Below are 22122 nucleotides of genomic sequence, written 5' to 3'. Positions count from 1 at the left end.
TTTTTTTTTTTTTTTTTTTTTTTTTTTTTTTGCGGTAAGCGGACCTCTCACTGTCGTGGCCTCTCCCGCCGCGGAGCACAGGCTCCGGACACACAGGCCCAGCGGCCATGGCCCACGGGCCAAGCCGCTCCGCGGCATGCGGGATCCTCCCGAACCGGGGCACGAACCCGTGTCCCCTGCATCTGCAGGCGGACTCTCAACCACTGCGCCACCAGGGAAGCCCCCTCATTGTACTTTTGATTTGCATTTCTCTAATAATTAGTGATGTTGAGCAGCATTTAATGTACTTCTTGACTATCTGTATGTCCTCTTTGGAGAAATGTCTATTTAGGTCTTCTGCCCATTTTTTGATTGGGTTGTTTGTTTTCTGAATATTAAGCCACATGAGCTGTTTATATATTTTGGAGATTAACCCTTTGTCCGTTGATTCATTTGCAAATATTTTTTCCCATTCTGAGGGGTGTCTTTTCGTCTTGTTTGTAGTTTCCTTTGCTTTGCAAAAGCTTTTAAGTTTCATTACGTCCCATTTGTTTATTTTTGTTTTTATTTCCATTACTCTAGGAGGTGGATCAAAAGATCTTGCTGTGATTTATGTCAAAGAGTGTTCTTCCTACGTTTTCCTCTAAGAGCTTTAGAGTGTCCGGTCTTACGTTTAGGTCTCTAATCAATTTTGAGTTTATTTTTGTGTATGGTGTTAGGGAGTGTTCTCATTTCATTCTTTTACATGTAGCTGTCCAGTTTTCCCAGCAACACTTACTGTCTTTTCTCCATTGTATATCCTTGCGTTCTTTGTCATAGATTGAATGACCATAGGTGCATGGGTTTATCCCTGGGCTTTCTATCCTGTTCCATTGATTTATATTTCTGTTTTTGTGCCACTACCATATTGTCTTGATTACCGTAGCTTTGTAGTGTAGTCTGAAGTCAGGGAGTCTGATTCCTCCAGCTCTGTTTTTTTCCCTCAAGACTGCTTTGGATACTCGGGGTCTTTTGTGTCTCCATACAAATTTTAAGATTTTTTGTTCTAGTTCTGTAAAAAATGCCATTGGTAATTTGATAGGGATTGCATTGAATCTGTAGATTCCTTTGGGTAGTATAGTCATTTTCACAATATTGATTCTTCCAATCCAAGAACATGGTATATCTCTCTATCTGTTGATACCATCTTTAATTTCTTTCAACAGTGTCTTATAGTTTTCTGAATACAGGTCTTTTGTCTCCTCAGGTAGGTTTATTCCTAGGTATTTTATTCTTTTTGTTGCAATGGTAAATGGGAGTGTTTCCTTAATTTCCCTTTCAGATTTTTCATTATTAGTGTATAGGAATGCAAGAGAGTTCTGTGCATCAATTTTGTATCCTGCAACTTTACCAAATTCATTGATTAGCTCTAGTAGTTTTCTGGTGGCATCTTTAGGATTCTCTATATATAGTATCATGTCATCTGCAAACAGTGACAGTTTTACTTCTTCTTTTCCAATTTGTATTCCTTTTATTTATTTTCCTTCTCTGATTGCCACGGCTAGGACTTCCAAAACTATGTTGAATAACAGTGGCGAGAGTGGACGTCCTTGTCTCGTTCCTGATCTTAGAGGAAATGCTTTCAGCTTTTCACCATTGAGAATGATGGTTGCTGTGGGTTTTTCGTATATGGCCTTTAGTATGTTGAGGTAGGTTCCCTCTATGCCCACTTTCTGGAGAGTCTTTTTTTTTTTTCATAAATGGGTGTTAAATTTTGTCAAAACGTTTTTCTGCATCTATTGAGATGATCATATGGTTTTCATTCTTCAATTTGTTAATATGGTGTATCACATTGATTGATTTGCATATATTGAAGAATGTTTGCATCCCTGAGATAAATCCCAATTGATCATGGTGTATGATCCTTTTAATGTGTTGTTGGATTCTGTTTGCTAGTATCTTGTTGAGGATTCTTGCATCTACATTCATCAGTGATATTGGCAAGTAATTTTCTTTTTTGTAGTATCTTTGGTTTTGGTATCAGGTGATGGTGGCCTCATAGAATGAGTTTGGGTGTGTTCCTTCCTCTGCAATTTTTTGGAAGAGTTTGAGAAGGATGGGTGTTAGGTCTTCTCTAAATGTTTGATAGAATTCATCTGTGAAGCCATCTGGTCCTGGACGTTTGTTTGTTGGAAGATTTTTAGTCACAGCTTCAATTTCATTACTTGTGATTAGTCTGTTCATATTTTCTGTTTCTTCCTGGTTCAGTCTTAGAAGGTTATACCTTTCTAAGAATTTGTCCATTTCTTCCAGGTTGTCCATTTTATTGGCATAGTTGCTTGTAGTAGTCTCTTAAGATGCTTTGTATTTCTGCGGTGTCTGTTGTAACTTCTCCTTTTTCATTTCTAGTTTTAGTGATTTGAGTCCTCTCCCTCTTTTCTTGATGAGTCTGGCTAATAGTTTATCAATTTTGTTTATCTTCTCAAAGAACCTGCTTTTAGTTTAACTGATCTTTGCTACTGTTTTCTTTGTTTCTATTTCATTTATTTCTGCTCTGATCTTTATGATTTCTTTCCTTCTGCTAATTTTGGGTTTTGTTTGTTCTTCTTTCTCTAGTTCCTTTAGGTGTTAGGTTAGATTGTTTGAGATTTTTCTTGTTTCTTGAGGTAGGCTTGTACAGCTATAAACTTCCCTCTTAGAACTTCTTTTGCTGCATCCCACAGGTTTTGTGTCATCATGTTTTCATTATCATTTGTCTCTAGGTATTTATTTCCTCTTTGATTTCTTCAGTGATCTCTTAGTTATTTAGTAACATATTGTTTAGCCTCCACGTGTTTGTGTTTTTTACATTTTTTACCTCGTAACTGATTTCTAATCTCATATCATTGCGGTCAGAAAAGATGTTTGATACGATTTCAATTTTCTTAAATTTACTGAGGTTTGATTTGTGACCCAGGAGGTGATCTATCCTGGAGAATGTTCTGTGAGCACTTGAGAAGAAAGTGTAATTTGCTGTTCTTGGATGGAATGTCCTATAAATATCAATTAAATCTATCTGGTCTATTGTGTCATTTAAAGCTTGTGTTTCTTATTTTCTGTTTGGATGATTTGTCCAATGATGTAAGTGAGGTGTTAAAGTCGTTTTCCTCTTTTATAGATCTTAGCAGTTGCCTTATGTATTGAGGTGCTCCTATGTTGGGTGCATATATATTTATAATTGTTATATCTTCTTCTTGGATTGATCCCTTGATCATTATGTAGTGTCCTTCCTTGTCTCTTATAACATTCTTTATTTTAAAGTTTATTTTATCTGATATAAGTTTTGCTACTCCAGTTTTCTTTTGATTTCCATTTGCATGGAATATCTTTTTCCATCCCCTCACTTCCAGTCTGAATGTGTCCCTAGGTCTGAAGTGGGTCTCTTGTAGACAGCATAAATATGGGTCTTGTTTTTGTATCCATTCAGCGAACCTCTGTCTTTTGGTTGGAGCATTTAATCCGTTCATGTTTAAGGTAATTATCGATATGTATGTTCCTATGACAATTTTCTTAATTGTTTTGGGTTTATTTTGTAGGTCCTTTTCTTCTCTTGTGTTTCCCACTTAGAGAAATTCCTTTAGCATTTGTTGTAGAGCTGGTTTGGTGATGCTGAATTCTCTTAGCTTTTTTTTGTCTGTAAAGCTTTTGATTTCTCCATCGAATATGAATGAGATCCTTGCCAGGTAGAGTAATCTTGGTTGTAGGTTCTTCCCTTTCATCACTTTAAGTATATCATGCCACTCCCTTCTGGCTTGTAGAGTTTCTGCTGAGAAATCAGCTGTTAACCATATGGGAGTTCCCTTGTATTTGTTGTTTTTCCCTTGCTGCTTTCAATAATTTTTCTTTGTCTTTAATTTTTGCCAATTTGATTACTATGTGTCTCAGTGTGTTTCTCCTTGGGTTTATCCTGTATGGGACTCTCTGTGCTTCCTGGACTTGGGTGGCTATTTCCTTTCCCATGTTAGGGAAGTTTTTGACTATAATCTCTTGAAATATTTTCTTGGGTCCTTTCTCTCTCTCTTCTCCTTCTGGGACCCCTATAATGCGAATGTTGTTGCATTTAATGTTGTCCCAGAAGTCTTTTAGGCTGTCTTCATTACTTTCCATTCTTTTTTCTTTATTCTGTTCCACAGCAGTGAATTCCACCATTCTGTCTTCCAGGTCATTTATCCGTTCTTCTGCCTCAGTGATTCTGCTATTGATTCCTTCTAGTGTATTTTTCATTTCAGTTATTGTACTGTTCCTCTCTGTTTGTTCTTTATTTCTTCTAGGTCTTTGTTAAACATTTCTTGCATCTTCTCGATCTTTGCCTCCATTCTTTTTCTGAGGTCCTGGATCATCTGCACTATCATTATTCTGAATTCTTTTTCTGGAAGGTTGCCTATCTCCACTTCATTTAGTTGTTTTTCTGCGGTTTTACCTTGTTCCTTCATCTGGTACATAGCCCTCTGCCTTTTCACCTTGTCTCTCTTTCTGTGAATGTGGTTTTTGTTCCACAGGCTGCAGAATTTGAGTTCTTCTTTCTTCTGCTGTCTGCCCTCTGGTGAATGAGGCTAAGAGGCTTTTGCAAGTTTCCTCCTGAACCTAATTTTCAATTTCCCCACTTGCCCACAAAAAAACACCACTGTTTCCCAATCTCAGTTATTCCACCCTTCCAGCTCAGGCCCAGCGGGGCATGTAGTCAACTCCTGCTCACCGTTCTGGATATTGCTGGATTTGGTGATTCCTCTTTCCTGTGTTTAAGCTCAACTTACATTTAAAAAATCTGTCTTATAATTTTCTACCCCGAAGTGAGCAGAACCCTGACCGCATCTGTTTAGATGGTCATACTGACTAGAAGTCCTCAGGACTGGCCTTTCCAATGTGAGCCTGTAAAGGGAACTACTTAAATTGCCTACAGTTAGCTCTTGATACCAGAGCACTCCTAGGGCCTGTTCCATTCAGTGCAAGGCTACTGTCAGGGCTCAAGAAAGCACGTAAAGACCACTTCCTACAAATTAACCATGAGTGTCGTTACCTCTTGGCTTTAGGATAAGGACACTCACAGACTGATAAACTGCAGCTTGATATTCAAGATCCTTCCTATAACCTATCTTATTTCACATCCACCATGCCCTTAATGTAGCCAGAACTACCTACGGTTGCCAAAACACGTCATGACATCTCACTTCCAAGATTTTGACAAATTGTTTACATTACTTATAATGTCCTTCTCTTTTTTTTAAAAAAAAGCCCACGTATTATATAAGGACCAACTCAAATAGTACCTCATCTGTAAAGCCTTCTTGATGCCTGTCACATCTCCTGCTCTTGCCTTACTCTTCCCTCTGCCAATATATTTACTGATCAGCCATTTACAGTGCTGCTGGGTCTGTTCTATTGATTATTAATATGCTAGTCATAACCACAAAAGGAAACATCAAAACTCAGACATGTTCACCACTAAGGAACAGAATTAAGTTGTGCTTCCAATCAGAGGTGGTACATAGCACATCAAGGACCAGTCATGGTCACCTGGATAGCCTCATTGTGCCATACCTCCTATCCTCTATATTGGCCCATTCCACAGTCCCAAACTCCTGCTGTGAGGCCCATTCTGTAATTTCTCTTGTTGAGTTTCCTAGCGCCCCAGCCCTGCCCACCCCACGTGCAAGAACTGAGACCTTCTCTCAAACTCCCAAGCTACTAAATACTTGCAGCCTTTTTCCCAACGCCCAACATTTGTCCTCACTGCCATGAACGGCTCATCTCCTAGAATCACAGCATAACTCTGTTAGACTCTGAACTCTTACTCACTGCCTAAGTTCTCTCTATACAACTTTTTTTAACATCTTTATTGGAGTATAATTGCTTTACAACCTTGTGTTAGTTTCTGCTATATAACAAAGTGAATCAGCTATATGCATACATATATCCCCATATCCCCTCCCTCTTGTGTCTCCCTCCCACTCTCCCTATCCCACCCCTCTAGGTGGTCGCAAAGCACCGAGCTGATCTCCCTGTGCTATGCAGTTGCTGCCCACTAGCTATCTATTTTACATTTGGTAGTGTATATATGTCAATGCTACTCTCTCACTTCGTCCCAGCTTACCCTTCCCCCTCCCCGTGTCCTCAGTTCCATTCTCTATGTCTGCGTCTTTATTCCTGTCCTCCCCCTAGGTTCATCAGAACCACTTTTTTGTTGTTTTTTAGATTCTATATATATGTGTTAGCATATGGTTTTTGTTTTTCTCTTTTTGACTTACTTCACTCTGTATGACAGTCTCTAGGTCCATCCACCTCACTACAAATAACTCAATTTTGTTTCTTTTCATGGCTGAGTAATATTCCATTGTATATATGCGCCACAACTTCTTTATCCATTCATCTGCCAATGGACACTTAAGTTGCTTCTATGTCCTGGCTATTGTAAATAGTGCTGCAATGAACATTGTGGTGTGCATGTCTCTTTTTTTTTTTTTAAGAAGATGTTGGGGGTAGAAGTTTACTAATTAATTTATTTATTTTTGCTGCGTTGGGTCTTAGTTTCTGTGCGAGGGCTTCCTCCAGTTGCGGCAAGCGGGGGCCACTCTTCATCGCGGTGCGCGAGCCTCTCACTGTTGTGGCCTCTCTCGTTGCGGAGCACAGGCTCCAGACGCACAGGCTCAGCAGCTGTGGCTCACGGGCCCAGCCCCCCAGACCAGGGCTCGAACCCATGTCCCCCGCACTAGCAGGCAGACTCTCAACCACTGCGCCACCAGGGAAGCCCCATGTCTCTTTTTGAACTATAGTTTTCTCAGGGTATATGCCCAGCAGTGGGGTTATTGGGTCATACGGTAGTTCTATTTTAAGTTTTTTAAGGAACCTCCATATTGTTCTCCATAGTGGCTGTATCAATTTACATTCCCACCAACAGTGCAAGAGGGTTCCCTTTTCTCCACACCCTCTCCAGCATTTATTGTTTGTAGATTTTTTGATGATGGCCATTCTGACCGGTGTGAGATGATACCTCACTGTAGTTTTGATTTGCATTTCTCTAATGATTAGTGATGTTGAACATCCTTTCATGTGTTTGTTGGCAATCTGTATCTTCTTTGGAGAGATGTCTATTTAGGTCTTCTGCCCATTTGGGGATTGGGTTGTTTGTTTTTTTGATATTGAGCCGTATGAGCTGCTTGTGTATTTTGGAGATTAATCCTTTGTCAGTTGCTTCGTTTGCAAATATTTTCTCCCATTCTGAGGGTTGTCTTTTCATCTTGTTTACGGTTTCCTTTACTGTGCAAAAGCTTTTAACCTATACAATTTTATGAGCGCTAGCCTGGACCACTCAATACCAACATTTGCCTGGATGACCTCCCATGCCCACTGAATCACATATAGAGACCCCAGAAGTCCTTGCCAGGGCTGGTCTCTGGAATCAGTCAAATCCTCCCAGACCATTTCTCACGTTGAAGCATAATAATGGCTATGGGGAACTCACCTGGTCAATTTCTCTGTGCATCTGTCCAACGAGCCCTAATAAGGGACTGGAGATTCATCTCCCCAAAAGTTTAACATGTTGCAGAATAAGTAAAGCATAGAGAGATGGCTAAAAGAATCCATCCCACAGTCAGTACCTGGTTACTCTACAGACACATATGGCAATGACCAGAGGAAGGAAAAAGGAAAAGAAAGCAGCTGCCAGAAAAATAAAAAGTCTCCTTCTCCAGCTTCCTTCACAGTAATTTTTCCTCTGTCCTCCTTCTGTACCATGAGCGCTGTAGCATCCTTATCTCTTTGGCCTTCATATGCTTAGTCTTATTTTTTAAGCACCGTACTAAGTATTAAAATCTGGCAAAATAATTATTTACAATAGCCAAGGTATGGAAACAACCTACGTGCCCATCAATGGATAAATGGATAAAGATGTGAGATATAGGGCTTCCCTGGTGGCGCAGTGGTTGAGAGTCTGCCTGCCAATGCAGGGGACATGGTTTCGTGCCCTGGTCCGGGAAGATCCCACATGCCACGGAACGGCTAGGCCCGTGAGCCATGGCTGCTGAGCCTGTGCGTCCGGAGCCTGTGCTCCGCAACGGGAGAGGCCACAACAGTGAGAGGCCCGCGCACCGCCAAAAAAAAAAAAAAAAAAAAAGATGTGAGATATATGCATATATATATAATGGAATACTACTCAGCCATAAAAAAGATGAAAATTTCGCTATTTGCAACAACATGGATGGACCTTGAGGGTATTATGCTAGATGAAATAAGTCAAAGAAAGACAAATACTGTAGAATTTCACGATATGTAGAATATACAAAACAAAAGAAATGAACAAAGCAAACCAAACAGGAACAAACACGTAGCTACAGAGAACACGGTAGTGGTTACCAGAGCGGAAGGGCCAGTGGAAGGAGGGGAGGCCAAAATGGGCAAAGAAGATCAACTGTATGGTGACAGACGGAAACTAAGTTTTTGGTGGTGAGCATGCTGTAGCATATACAGAAGTAGAAATATAACGTTGTACACGTGAAACAGACAATGGTATAAACCAATGTTACCTCAGTAAAAAAATAAATTTAAAAAAATCTGGCAAAATGGTTGCTATAAACAATAGATTAATATAGCTTTGTAGGTAGTATTGTAGCAAGTATTTTCTTAGTAACAGCAAGATTCAAATTCACTTGGAGCTTATAAAAAGCTGAGGAAAGAGTAGTTTCTTACTCCAAGTTATATCCCAAAGACTACTGACTGGACAACTTTAGAAAATATATATTAGTACAGAAAGTTCAAACACATACAGAAGTTATAAGGAAAGTTAATGAACCAACTTTTACAACTATTACAACTGTCAACTGACTCATGAATACTTATACTCTTATCCTCCCACCAGAGGTATTGTGAAGTTAAGGCCAGACGTACTATCATTTCATACACAAATATTTCAACTCATATCTCTTATAGATAAGATTTTAAAAATTATTAGCATAGTATCATTAAACCTCTAAAATGATTAATTCCTTAATCTAATTAAACATATAATTTTCAAATTCCCCAAATGTTTTATTTGCTTGAATCATCAACAAAATAAGTTCCCTACATTGGAACCGGTCTCTTAAATCTCCTTGAAGCTATAGGTTCCTCTACCTCCTTCCTTTCCCCATCTTCCCATCCCTTGACATTTATTTGTTGACGAAATTGGCCTGTAGAAATCCCCACAGTCTGGGTTATGCTGATATACTCCTCATGGTGTCATTAGGGTGCCTTTTTCCCCTATATTTCCTGGAAATTGGTAGCAAGAACTACAGGCTTGATCAATTCAGCTCAATTTTCTGGCAAGACAACCTTATAGCTGGTGGTACTATCTGGTTTTCTCTCTTTCTGTGATATTAGCAACCACTGATGGTCACTGGCTATATCCCTTAATTCATTAGAGACTGCAAAATTGTGATACAGTGACATTCTATCATTCCTCCATCTTTTAAGAGTTGGGATATGCCAATAATTAGAAACTTATCATCACCAACTACTTGGTTACTCTAAGCTACAGTTCATATAGGAAAGGCAGGGAAAAATACTTGAGTCTTTCCACTTATTACCAGTTTTCAAAATGAGTTAATTTACTAGCATCCCCCAAAGCAGACCAACTATTAGTATTTTTCTTTAGTATTATTGTGAGCTTCAAATTTAAATATATTTAATGTGTTTCAATACATTGTAGATATTATTCTTACTGATCCTCAAATTGTCCCATTTTTGGCTCCTGAGTCCTTTAAGACGCCCTCAGGAGTTTTTGATAACTGTTTTCCTTTCTAAATTGACAAAATGTTCCAAGCTCATCTTGTACATTTCCTGCCCCAGACCTGGAAGTAGCTATTTTCCAAGGAGCTTTGGTTTACTTTAGTAGGAAATGACATTAGATACTATAGTCTCATTGTTAGGGGTGCTCATTGCTAGTGGGTTTGTCATTTTTCCAGGCCCTGCCATGAAAAAGAGCTAGAAAATTTACCATCACAGGATCTTTCCTTAACCTTAGCTATCTTTCATCTGTTTTTCCTTTAAACCACACTCAAATGCTGGATTCCCAATAATATCATCTTAATCACTCATTTGCTTTATCCCATAATTTTAAAAAACTTTAGAATAACAATACCAACATAACCACTATAATACTATTACTCTAAACAGTTTAAGATATTTTTAGAGATGTCATTGTCCTTTAATTACAATCTAGTAGCAACAGATAGTCAAGTTTGTTGACATCTGAAATAGCCCCTCCCTGCATGGTTGTTATATCAGCAACTCAATATATAATTAGGTTCTCCTATTTCAATTGGTTTCCATTTTTAGGGATCTTTTAAAATTAAATTCTGTGTTAAAATTATGCAAAATATGTATATGGTTCCAAGTTAAGGAGACAAAACAAGATGTATTCAGAGAAGTCTAGCTTCTGCTCCTCTCTCCACCCACCACACTGTTTCCTCCATCACACTACAAATAACCATTTTTCTGTTGTTAAGTTTTTGTTTTATCCTTTTTTAAAAAAAATTTCCAAATATTAGTATTCTCATCCCTTTCTTCAATGAATGATACACACTATATCTATTAGTCACCACCCTGCTTTTTTCCCCTGAAAGTCACTCTACAATAGTATAAAGAGACACTCTTCATTCCTTTCTATAGTTGTGGATATAGTATATGTTATTCATCAAATTGTGTACTGACCAACAGATGGATTGTTTCTAACTTTTGCTATTACAAACACTGCTGCAATAAATAGCCTCATATGTGCAACTTTTCTTATTTTTGCCTTGAGATAGGATCCCTAGAAATAGAACTGCCTGGTGAAAGGGTAAATATAAATGTAAGTTTTCTAGGTATTGACAAGTTCTCTCCCCTAGGTCTTATACCGTTTTGCATTTCCTACAGCAATGTTTGAGAGTGCCTGCTTCCCCCCATTCCCTCCACAGTCTCGTCAACAGAATAACTTGTCAAACTTTTTAATTTCTGTCAATATGATTGGTAAGAAATGATGTATCAGTGTAGTATTAATCTGCATACTTATTAGTACAAATATTAAATAGCTTTTCATATGTTAGAGGCAATTTGCCGTTCTTTTTCTGCAAACCATCTGTTCTTATATCTTGCCCATTTTCTTGCTGAGTTGATAGTTTTCTTATTCTCTATTTTTTAGAAATACTAACCCTTTGTGATTAAAAACTGCAAATACCCTTCTCCAATTTGTCATCTTTTTTACTTTATTTATTATGTTTTCAGCTATAATAAAGTTATTATTTTTACCATAAAATTTATCTATATTTCCCTTATTGCATCTGGATTTTGAGTTGTTGTTAGGGTGTTTATCCACTTCCAGGTTCAGAGGAATTCACCAGCCTTTTTCCTAGTACTTGTCTGGTTTCATTTTTGTATATTAAGTGACTGATTCACTTGTAATTTATCATTGGGATAGTACAAAGACTAAATCTAATATCGTCTTCCTTCATTATTTAAACACTAAATATTCATGTCTATTTCCTCATTTTCCATTCAGTTCTGTTAGTCTGTCTTTTTAAGCACCAATACCACAGTTTTTATTATAAAGGCTTAATAACATGTTTCAATATCTAGTAGGTCTACAGCTCTCCTCTGCTGCTCTTCTTTAATGAGAGTTTTTCTTATTATTCTTACTTATCTATTCTTTCCAATGAAATTTATAATCAGCTTGCCTAGCTACAGGAAGCACACACAAAGAATCATTATAAAGTCACAAATTAACTTTAGGGGATTGACAAATTTATGATGTTGAAACTAAAAGCTAAGAATAAGAACTAAAACTTGGAAAAAAGCATTAAAATAGTTTACCATTCTCTGCTTGTGAAAAGATACAGGCTGAACCCAGAAAACCTTTGCTACATTACCATGAGAAATTTTTATTTAAACAATTAAGATTAATAAGCAAAGGAACCAATCATTTCATGTATATCATGTATTGTGTAAACCACCTGATTAGGAAAACACCAAAATGATCAAATAACACAGGTATTAGAAATGCACTGCTCACCTTCCTTTTTCAGCCATTTCACAATGTTCCCTTCTTCCATTGTAGGAGACAGTGATGGCATTAGTATCGTAATAGGATCAGCTGAAATTGAAAAAAGGAAAGATTAAACACAAAAAATAATGCACCTCATGAGGCAGCAACAACAAGTTCAAGTAAATTAATATCTAATTCAATTTGAGAAAAAAAATATTCCACAGTCTGAAAGACACAAAACTGGTCAAACTAAGTGTTCAGTAATCTTTTCTGGGTTTTCAACTCCTTTTTCATAGTTCCCCAAGCCCTCTATGCATATTTTCAAGCCAGGTGCTTACAAGATTAAAAAAAAGAAAAGAAAAGCTGATTTATGTTTCATCTTCTTCTCCTTCCCCTTTTGTTGCTGCAAAAAAATATTTACAAGTAGAATGACCAAAGGAAAAGACAAAAAAAAAAAAACAAAAAACTAAAGTTCTGATAACCTACAACAGAAGAATTATTAGACTTACAACAGAATAATCAAGATTAAACTTTAGAAACTGGTTATGTTTTTACTTTAATCTAATATTACACTATTCAGAAATCAAAGGTTCTTGCTAAGTGTGAAAAGCAGAGGTTTGCTTTGTTAAGAATGATAGGGTAAGTGAACTTAAGTAGTTAAATTAATCTCAGATTGTGTTTCATACCACAGTTCAGCTAGGGATCCAAAAAGACAGACTCAAACCAGGGTGACCTCTCAATAAAGCATAGCCACTTTTTCCTTAGATATCAAAAAAGGAGACACACTATATATTTGGCCAGATGTGCTTCCCGATAATTCCACTGTCCAGGACCATACTTAAAGAGCGCACAGCTGTTAGATTACAATTTACATAAAGTTTATACTAATAAAATAGTTCACAGAGTGCTCCAGTTCTTATTTAGCAGTAGCCATAGTAACAAATTACACTGCCTGAAATCTTCCACAAAACCTATTCTCTCCTCAGATTATTCAACTCTCTGACCCAAAAAAGCAAAATACACCACATCTGACATAATTCAAATGTGGAAAAGGGTAGAACAGGGCTTTTTTTCCCCATTGATGTTTTAGGGTTAAAAATAAGGGAATTGATATCAAAAAAACAAACAACCCAATCAAAAAATGGGCAGAAGACTTAAATAGACATTTCTCCAAAGAAGATATACAGATTGCCAACAAACACATGAAAAGATGCTGAACATCACTAATCATTAGAGAAATGCAAATCAAAACCCGGTGAGGTATCACCTCACACTGGTCAGAATGGCCATCATCAAAATATCTACAAACAATAAGTATTGGAGAGGGTATGGAGAAAAGGGAACCCTCTTGCACTGTTGGTGGGAATGTAAATTGATGCAGCCACTATGCAGAACAGTATGGAGGTTCCTTAAAAAACTAAAAATAGAACTACCATATGACCCAGTAATCCCACTACTGGGCATATACCCTGAGAAAACCATAGTTCAAAAAGAGACATATACCACAATGTTCAATGCAGCACTATTTACAAATAGCCAGGACATGGAAGCAACCTAAGTGTCCATCAACAGATGAATGGATAAAGAAGATGTGGCACATATATACAATGGAATATTACTCAGCCATAAAAAGAAACAAAATTGAGTTATTTGTAGTGAGGTGGATGGACCTAGAGACTGTCATACAGAGTGAAGTAAGTCAGAAAGAGAAAAACAAAAACCGTATGCTAACATGTATATGGAATCTAAAAAAAAAAAAAGGTTCTGATGAACCTAGGCGCAGGACAGGAATAAAGACGCAGACGTAGAGAATGGACTTGAGGACATGGGGGTGGGGGGCAGGGTAAGCTGGGAGGAAGTGAGACATCAGCACTGACATATATATAAAAAATGCTTCCCTTGTGGGAAGCAGCCCCATAACACAGGGAGATCAGATCGGTGCTTTGTGACCACCTAGAAGGGTGGGATTGGCAGAGTGGGAGGGAGGCTCAAGAGGGAGGAGATATGGGGATATATGTATACATACAGCTGATTCACTTTGTTATATAGCAGAAACGAACACAACTGTAAAGCAATTATACTCCAATAAATATGTGTTAAAAAAAAATAAGGGGGGCTTCCCTGGTGGCGCAGTGGTTGAGAGTCTGCCTGCTAATGCAGGGGACACGGGTTCGAGCCCTGGTCTGGGAGGATTCCACATGCCGTGGAGCAACTAGGCCCGTGAGCCACAACTACTGAGCCTGCGTGTCTGGAGCCTGTGCTCCGCAACAAGAGAGGCCGCGATAGTGAGAGGCCCGCGCACCGCGATGAAGAGTGGCCCCCGCTTGCCACATCTAGAGAAGACCCTCGCACAGAAACGAAGACCCAATACAGCAAAAATAAAAAAACAAATTAATTAATAAACTCCTACCCCCAACATCTTCTTTAAAAAAAATAATAATAAGGGAATTGAATGCTAATGTTAAATGTAGTTAAATATTTCCTTTGGGGAACTGAACTAATGTTATTGTAATTTCAAATGGAGAGTTCCTATGGCTTCATGGTAAAGAAGTGCCATTTCTGAAGCATTTGGAAGGAAGCTTTTATCCTCCCGTCACTGTTCATTCACTCCCCTCTAAAGCACTGGGAAAAGGATCCAGGCAAATACAACTGCCTCAGCCTTTTCCTCATTTTAAGACCTGTCTGCCTATAGGGAACCTGTATTTTCCTTTCAGTTCTTCTATGCACTAGGCATAAATGGACCTGCCTTTCAAAGGCAGATAGTAAGCCCACCTCTCTCTATTCCTGCCATCAGGGCCCAGTGGGTGCTGGGAAGCAATTCAGGATGTGTGTTTGCTTTGTATACACAAACTGTCTCTCTCAAACAAAAGCCCAAAGTCTAAACAGGGGTTGTACTGAGGAGTCCAACTGCAGAAGGCCACAGATATAAGGCACATTTTCCAATACAACAAAACCATCAACATTAAAACTGTTACTTTGATCTCCATCTGTCTGGTTTTTGCCTTCTCAATTGGTACCAATCTACAAGGATAGAAATGTAGAATCATCACTCTCAATACCCCAACAATGATAGAGCCTGAACCAAATTCTAAGTCAACACGCCCACTTCATCAATGAGAAAACTACAAACCACTGATTAAGGGATTTGAATTCTGCCTAACTCTCAAGGCTGTCCTCTCCTACACTGTACTACTGCTCATCGTTAATTGATTATCCTTACCAATATGGATTATCACCGAATTAATCATTGGTTATTTATAGCCTATTCATCCAGAAATTCAAACAGAACCAGACATATCAAATCCATGTGAGCATTCTTCACGTGTCCAATCAAGCAGCCTAACAATCCCTCTCTATCAAAAAGTTCAAGCCTGGCGCTACGAGACGCAATACTTCAAAATCACATACACAGTAAATTTATACATCAAATAGAGTTCCACTACAAAGAGGCAAAATAAATGAACTTCTATGATTCTATGCCCAGATTCCAATTTATGACAAATATCAACTCAGTTCTCTCAAAACAAAGTCTCTCTTCAATATTTTATACCTTGGTTCTAGTTGCCATGATACAATTAGTATTTATTTTATGATTCTCTCTCCTATTACAATCTCTCACCTACGAGACCTTCACATTTTTCCTGACATTAAGTACTTCATTATGAAACTTTTTGCGTTTTATGAATTACCACATCAAGAATCTTAAAATTTTTCATATTTAAAAAATAAAAAGAACATAATCACTCCTCATACAGCCACCCTTCATAGATGAGTTGAAACTGCTTCTCTGAATGACAATAAAATATAAAAATTCTGTAATAGATCATTATCCTTACTCTGAAAGGAAGGTGACAAAAACCAAAGAAAGACATTTTGGACATTTCCATTTTTCGGTACTATCTCTTGATTGCTTATACTGACTTACATGGAGAGTACAATGTGCAATGTATTTTCTGCTAAATCTAACTAACCTATCCTCAGATGCTCATGCTAGAAAATTATTTTTAAAAGGAAGCATTAATTTACTAATAATAATGCATATTTCATTCTAGTATATCCTCTTTCAACCTGAACATTATATACATCTTTTCCAAATATATTTTTTCCAGTGGGAAAGTAATTATATAATCATAATATCAGTTTTGAATGACAGGGCTGCATATAACTAATATCTGGCCTTTATGGCTGCCATCAATTCTACTGAACATAGTGTGGGCTTTTCTAGACTCCTTGGAATTTTAACCTACACATAATGTTGTTTAATTTCATTAGGAATTATACGGAGTTTCCCTTCTCATTCCAATAAGCAGTACATTCTACCTTTTTCCTGTCAAACTGAGGAGGCCTTGAAATGGGCACCAATTACAGTTCCCACTCATAACTGGACACAACTATAAGAATAAAGGAAATGCAGTTTTTTACTCCACTGGTCATACAGGTTATTTCAATTAGTACTCAAAAAATACCCCAAATTTTGTTAGACTTTAACCCTTTTGTAGTCATTTTAGTGTTCTATTTCTTTTCATCAAGCTAACAAAGTATACCTAACGGCTTATAAAGTCTGCCCTTCTATAGCAGTTAAAAAACGTATTTAAAAACTTTTAAGGTAACTACCGTAATGTATGTTGTTCCAGTTTATATTTAAATATACTGATTTTAACAGCAGAGTCTCACAAATCCGTCACAACTGTCTTAATCTCTTTTTTTATTGCCTCAATATAATGACACAATAAGTTGAAATTTTTCACTCAGTATATTGCTGCTTTACCTTCCTTCTCAGGCACATGAGCAAATGATCAATCACTGAATCTTACAGCAAACTACACTAATCTAATTTCTTGTTCTCTAGAGGATTTCTTTTATCTCAAAACACTCATACTTCAGCAAAACCTATAAAAGCTTTAAACTGATGATCTATACATCAATTCTAAAAGGTTTCCAGATTTAAAAAAAAAGATTAATATAAGCAAACTCTGAAAATACAAATGCAGAACAAACAGCTTTGTGGCTAATAATGAAGCAGATCTAAGCCCCATTACTCTGACTGAAGTAATTAAGGAAATTCCACAATTTACTTATGGTACTGCTTGGACGTCATGCTCTAGTCCATTTATACGACTATAATCCAAACACAAAAATCATGAAATGAAGACAGATAAATTGAAGAAATAAATTACCCTGTACTTTTTTAGTGCAGCTCTCTGTTCCTTATATTAATTTGCTTCTTTTTTAATAGGAAGAGATGCTGCTCATTTAATCACCTCTCTTTTCCAATGCAAAAAGAGTATTTATTTCATTAAGTAAAATTGACCTTTAAAATTTCTGCTTAAATAAAACAATTCTGCCATCTGCAGGCTGGATGAAATAAAGCCATAAGACGTAAAGGTAATTTCAAAATCAATACCAGGGCATAGAATAATATTAATACTGCAGTTTTGAATAAAGGTAAAGCAATTTTTTAAAAGACAAGTGCTTGTCATATGGGTCTTCTTTGTTCAAATACTTATTTTGGCATAAGAATAGATTGAAAATGTCACAAATACTTACTTTGGTATAAGAATAGATTGAAAATGTCACAAATACTTATTTTGGTATAAGAATACATTGAAAATGTCAATGAACAACAATAGAAAATGTATGCATAATAGTCTGTGAGAAAATATCATTTAGAGTAATAAATGTAATGAAAGACATTGCCCACAAACAGTATATATGGCATAATCCAATTTCTACCTGCTTAGCTTGTATGTACACAAAGACTGAAAGGATATACTCCAAAATGACAATAGTACCTATCTCTAATTGATGGTTTTATTATACCTGCTTTTTATTTCTTTGTTTCTTGTTACTTTTAAACAAAAACCCACAAGAACAGGGAGAAAAGAAGGAACAATAGAACACAATTTTGGAAGCAGAAAAGTAAATAATGTAGATAGTAATAATTGACTAGAAAGCTGAATGCTAAACTAGAAGTGGAGAAAGCTGAGATAATCAACCTGGTTTATACAAGAATTTCCCAAAGGCCCAAGAACTGGCAGTACTGAGGACCTCTGGAAACACTGGGGGCGGTGGGGTGGGAGGTTTGGGTAAATGCTATTTAAGTGCTGGGTAACACCACCCTCATTCAACCGAAGACTGGAGGTTGTTTCCTCTGCAGAGGTAAAAGAGAAGACCTTCGGAACAGAGGTTGAACCTACACACCTGGAGATACTGTATATAGAAATTGCAAAAGTAAGTTAACTGAGAGATCAGCTGAAGTGACTGACAATAACAGAAATTGTGCTAAAAAGCTATTAGATGGTGTGGGATGAATTAGTAATAGTTACAGAGAAAACTGAAGAAAAAATTTTAAAGGCAACGACTTGAAAAAAAGCAAAAAGTAAGAAAGGTAACAATCATAATACGGGACGATATAGGACAATTCTCAGTTAAGCATTATTTGTTTGGTGTAAGCACTGAATATAGATTTAATTAAGAATTGCAAAATAACTACATTGGGTGAATGGTGGAAGGAAAACAGGGGGATGACTGATCAGAAGTCATACACAGATAATATATAACATATATAATATATAACATAAAATAGAGAGATGAACAAATGCCAGAGGACACTTAGAAGCAACAAGAGACAAAACTTGTTGCTTCTAAGGAGGAAGATGACTGGGGGAGCAGGGAGAGATGGGTCAGAGACCCACCGTATTGTTATAAGCCTTTTAGTACCATTTGACTATTTAAACTATATGCATGCACGACTGTGTTAAAATATTTTATTATTTAATAAAATGACTTTTTTTTTTTTTTTTAACTTAAGCAGCAGCACACCACTGTGATTTAGAACAGGCACTGGAGCCAAACTGCCTAGGTTCAAATTATCAATCCAGCACCTACAAGTTACCTAGTCATTCTGTGCTCTGATTGCCTCTTCTGTAAAATAAAGAGTTTGGTAAGGTCTAAATAAGGTTACACATGCCAAGTCATTACGATGGAGTCTGGCAAAAAGTAAGTCTCAAAACTGTTAGCTGTTTATTATTAATAGGCAGCATAGAAATGGTTAAGAGTAGACTCTGAAGGCAGCCAGACAGTTGGCTAGATGTATCACAATATCCTACTTTACAATTTCTTCCTCAGTAATGAGCCATGGATTCACAGGTTCCTTTCACCTTCACAATCTAAACATGAAGGTTTCCTTTCTACTCTTTACCTTATCCAGCCTTGTCCTCATTGCTAAAGTACACTAACTCTTGAACTCTCTTTTAACTGTATTGCACATTTGAAAACCAAACTCTCATTAATGTCACTGGCAAATGTTTTACTTTCTGTGGTACTGTCATATTGACTACCAAAGCTAAAGGGTAAAATTAGGCATTCAACAAATGCTTTCTGAGCTCCTGCTATCCTAGCCTTGGACCCACATAAGACCAGAATCTTGACCTCAAAGGATTATAGTTTAAATGGGAAGTCAAGACAAATACACAAGTACTAGAGGGTAGCATATAAACGTGCTGTGAGAATGCCAAAGAGCTGAGAGTCGAGATTCTAGCTGTTCAAAAATGGAAATCTTCATTTGTGTGCTAGTACCACTTTATACTCATTAGAATGGCTATTATCAAAAAATAACCAGAAAACAAGGTGTTGGCAAGACGTGGAGAAATTAGAGCCCTTGTGCACTGTTGGTGGAAAAGTAAAACAATGCAGCTTCTGTGAAAAACAACCCAATGGTTCCTCAAAAAATTAAACATTGAATGACCATTTATTTGATCAGGCAACCTCACTTCTGGGTATACACCCAAAATAACTGAAAGCGGGAACTCGAACAGGTGTTTGCACAGCCATGTTCACAGCAGCATTATTCACAATGGCCAAAAGGTGAAAACAGACCAAGTGTCCATGGATAGATGAATGCATAGACAAAATATTGTGGTATATACATCCAATAAAATGTGATTCGGCCTTAAAAAGGGATGAGATTCAGATATCTGCAACAACATGGATGAAACTTGAAGACATTATGCTAAGTGAAATAAGCCAGACACAAAAAGACAAATATTTTATGATTCTGCTTTTATGAGGTACCTAGAAGAGGCAAATTCACAGGGAAAGTAGAAAAGTGGTTACCAGGGGCTAGGGAGAGGGGAGAATGGGGAGTTGTTGTTTAATGGGTACAGAGTTTCAGTTTGGGATTATGAAAAAGTTCTGGAGACAGTGGTAATAGCTGCACACAATGTGAGCACTCTTAATGCCCTAGAACTAAACACTTAAAAATAGTTAAAATGGTAGATTTTATATATATTTTACAATAAAAAATAACTTTTAATTTAAAAAATCTGCTGAGCAAATAAAACAAGGTGAGGGACCAGCAGAGATATTCCAGGTGAGGGAAGCATCATATGCTAATAAAGAGGTGGGAATTACAGTTTAGTTTGGCTAAAGAGTAGAATGTAATGAAAATGAAAAGTAGGCCATGTAAGTTAAAAAAAGTATGTTGGGACTACTGACTTATGGTAGATAGCCATAGTACCTTCTAGTACACTCTAATACCTAGTTAATGGGTTTGACATTATTTAAATAGCAATGGAAAGACATGAAAAAAATTTCGAGTGAGTAAAATAAATAACCACAATAAAAAAATTGAACTTGTTTACAGTTCCACAGACATGGCTATGTTCACAAGGCTATAATTTACAAAAAAGAAAAGAAGAAAAACTGCACATGCTTTGAGACGGTCACAACTATAAACCCTGCAGAAAAGCTAAAATAATGGGATTTTAAATACAAAGTGAAGATACCCATGAACATGTTACCTGTTCTCCTTTACTGACTTAGAACACTTGTCCTGAGAGACTGAAAAGGCACGTTAAGGACCAGATCCTTCTAAGAAAAGAAAGGAAAGTAAGGGGACCCAGTTGCAGTAAAGGAACTATTTTATTGTTTGATCAGAGAAGGCGTCCTCTGACAAAGTGAGCAGAGCTGAATGGAGGAAGCCATGCAAATCTCTGATGGAGAGCCTTCGAAACCGAGGAAACAGCAAGCACAAGAATGAGCAGAGGGCTTCCCTGGTGGTGCAGTAGTTGAGAATCCGCCTGCCAATGCAGGGGACTCAGGTTTGAGCCCTGGTCCGGGATGATCCCACATGCCGCAGAGCTGCTAAGCCCGTGCGCCACAACTACTGAGCCCGAAATCTAGAGCCCACAAGCCACAATTACTGAGCCCACGTGCTACAACTACTGAAGCCCACGCACCTAGAGCCCATGCTCCACAACAAGAGAAGCCACCGCAATGAGAAGCCTGCACACTGCAACGAAGAGGTAGCTCCTGCTTGCCGCAACTAGAGAAAGCCCACGTGCAGCAACGAAGACCCAATGCAGCCAAAAATAAATAAATTAAAAATATTAAAAAAGAACATAGAAAAAATAAATTGTATGTTTACCCACATAAGAAAAATAAATTAAAAATAATTTTTTTTAAGTTAAAAAAAAAAAAAGAATGTGCAGGGAGCATGCTTGGTATGTTCAGAACTCACCAAGGGAGCCTGTGTGCTGGAGTGGAGTGAGTGTGAGGTGAGGCATGGTCAAAGCTGAACTCAGAGAGGTGGAGGATTCATATCATATTGTGCTTTGTAAACCACAGTTAAGGACTTCAGATTTCATTCTGAGTTTAATGAGGAGCTCTTGGAGGGTTTTCAGCAGAGGAGTAACATGATCTGATTTATAATTTAAAAGCAGCACTCTGAAAGCTGCATGGAGAATGGCCGGTACTGGGCCAAGGGTGGTGGTAGAGACATCTATTGGGACACTCCTGCAATAATCTAGATTAGAGGTGGTGGTAGCTTGCACCAGTCTAGTTGGTAGCAGAAGTGGTGAGGAGTGGTCAGATTACATTTAAAAGGTAGAGTCAACAAGAATTTCTGAGTTTGGATGTGGCATATGAAAGTCAGGAGTCAAGGATGACTCGAGTTAGGAGTACAAGTAAAAAAACCCCAAAATCCAAATTAGATGCCATAGCTCCAAAAGGAACATTTTTCTTTCTATAAAAAGTGCCCCAGGGAATTCCCTGGTGGCGCAGTGGTTGAGAGTCCGCCTGCCGATGCAGGGGACATGGGTTCGTGCCCCGGTCCGGGAAGATCCCACGTGCCG

General features: G+C 37.6%; 1 protein-coding gene across 2 annotated transcripts in view; it reads right to left on the bottom strand.

The window, feature by feature from the left end:
• Window positions 1-22122, bottom strand: part of PDHX (pyruvate dehydrogenase complex component X) — a 78577-nt gene that overhangs the window by 52554 nt on the left and 3901 nt on the right. For both annotated transcript variants that reach the window (XM_029207946.1, XM_029207947.1), the window contains exon 2: window positions 12017-12097. In XM_029207946.1, the coding sequence (XP_029063779.1) occupies window positions 12017-12097 (81 nt within the window). The remainder of the gene's footprint in view (window positions 1-12016; window positions 12098-22122) is intronic.

This window comes from Monodon monoceros, unplaced genomic scaffold, assembly GCF_005190385.1.
Source record: "Monodon monoceros isolate NGI ecotype Baffin Bay Population unplaced genomic scaffold, NGI_Narwhal_1 Super_Scaffold_7, whole genome shotgun sequence".
Classification (NCBI taxonomy): domain Eukaryota; kingdom Metazoa; phylum Chordata; class Mammalia; order Artiodactyla; family Monodontidae; genus Monodon; species Monodon monoceros.
This window is presented reverse-complemented; position numbering and strand designations above follow the sequence as displayed.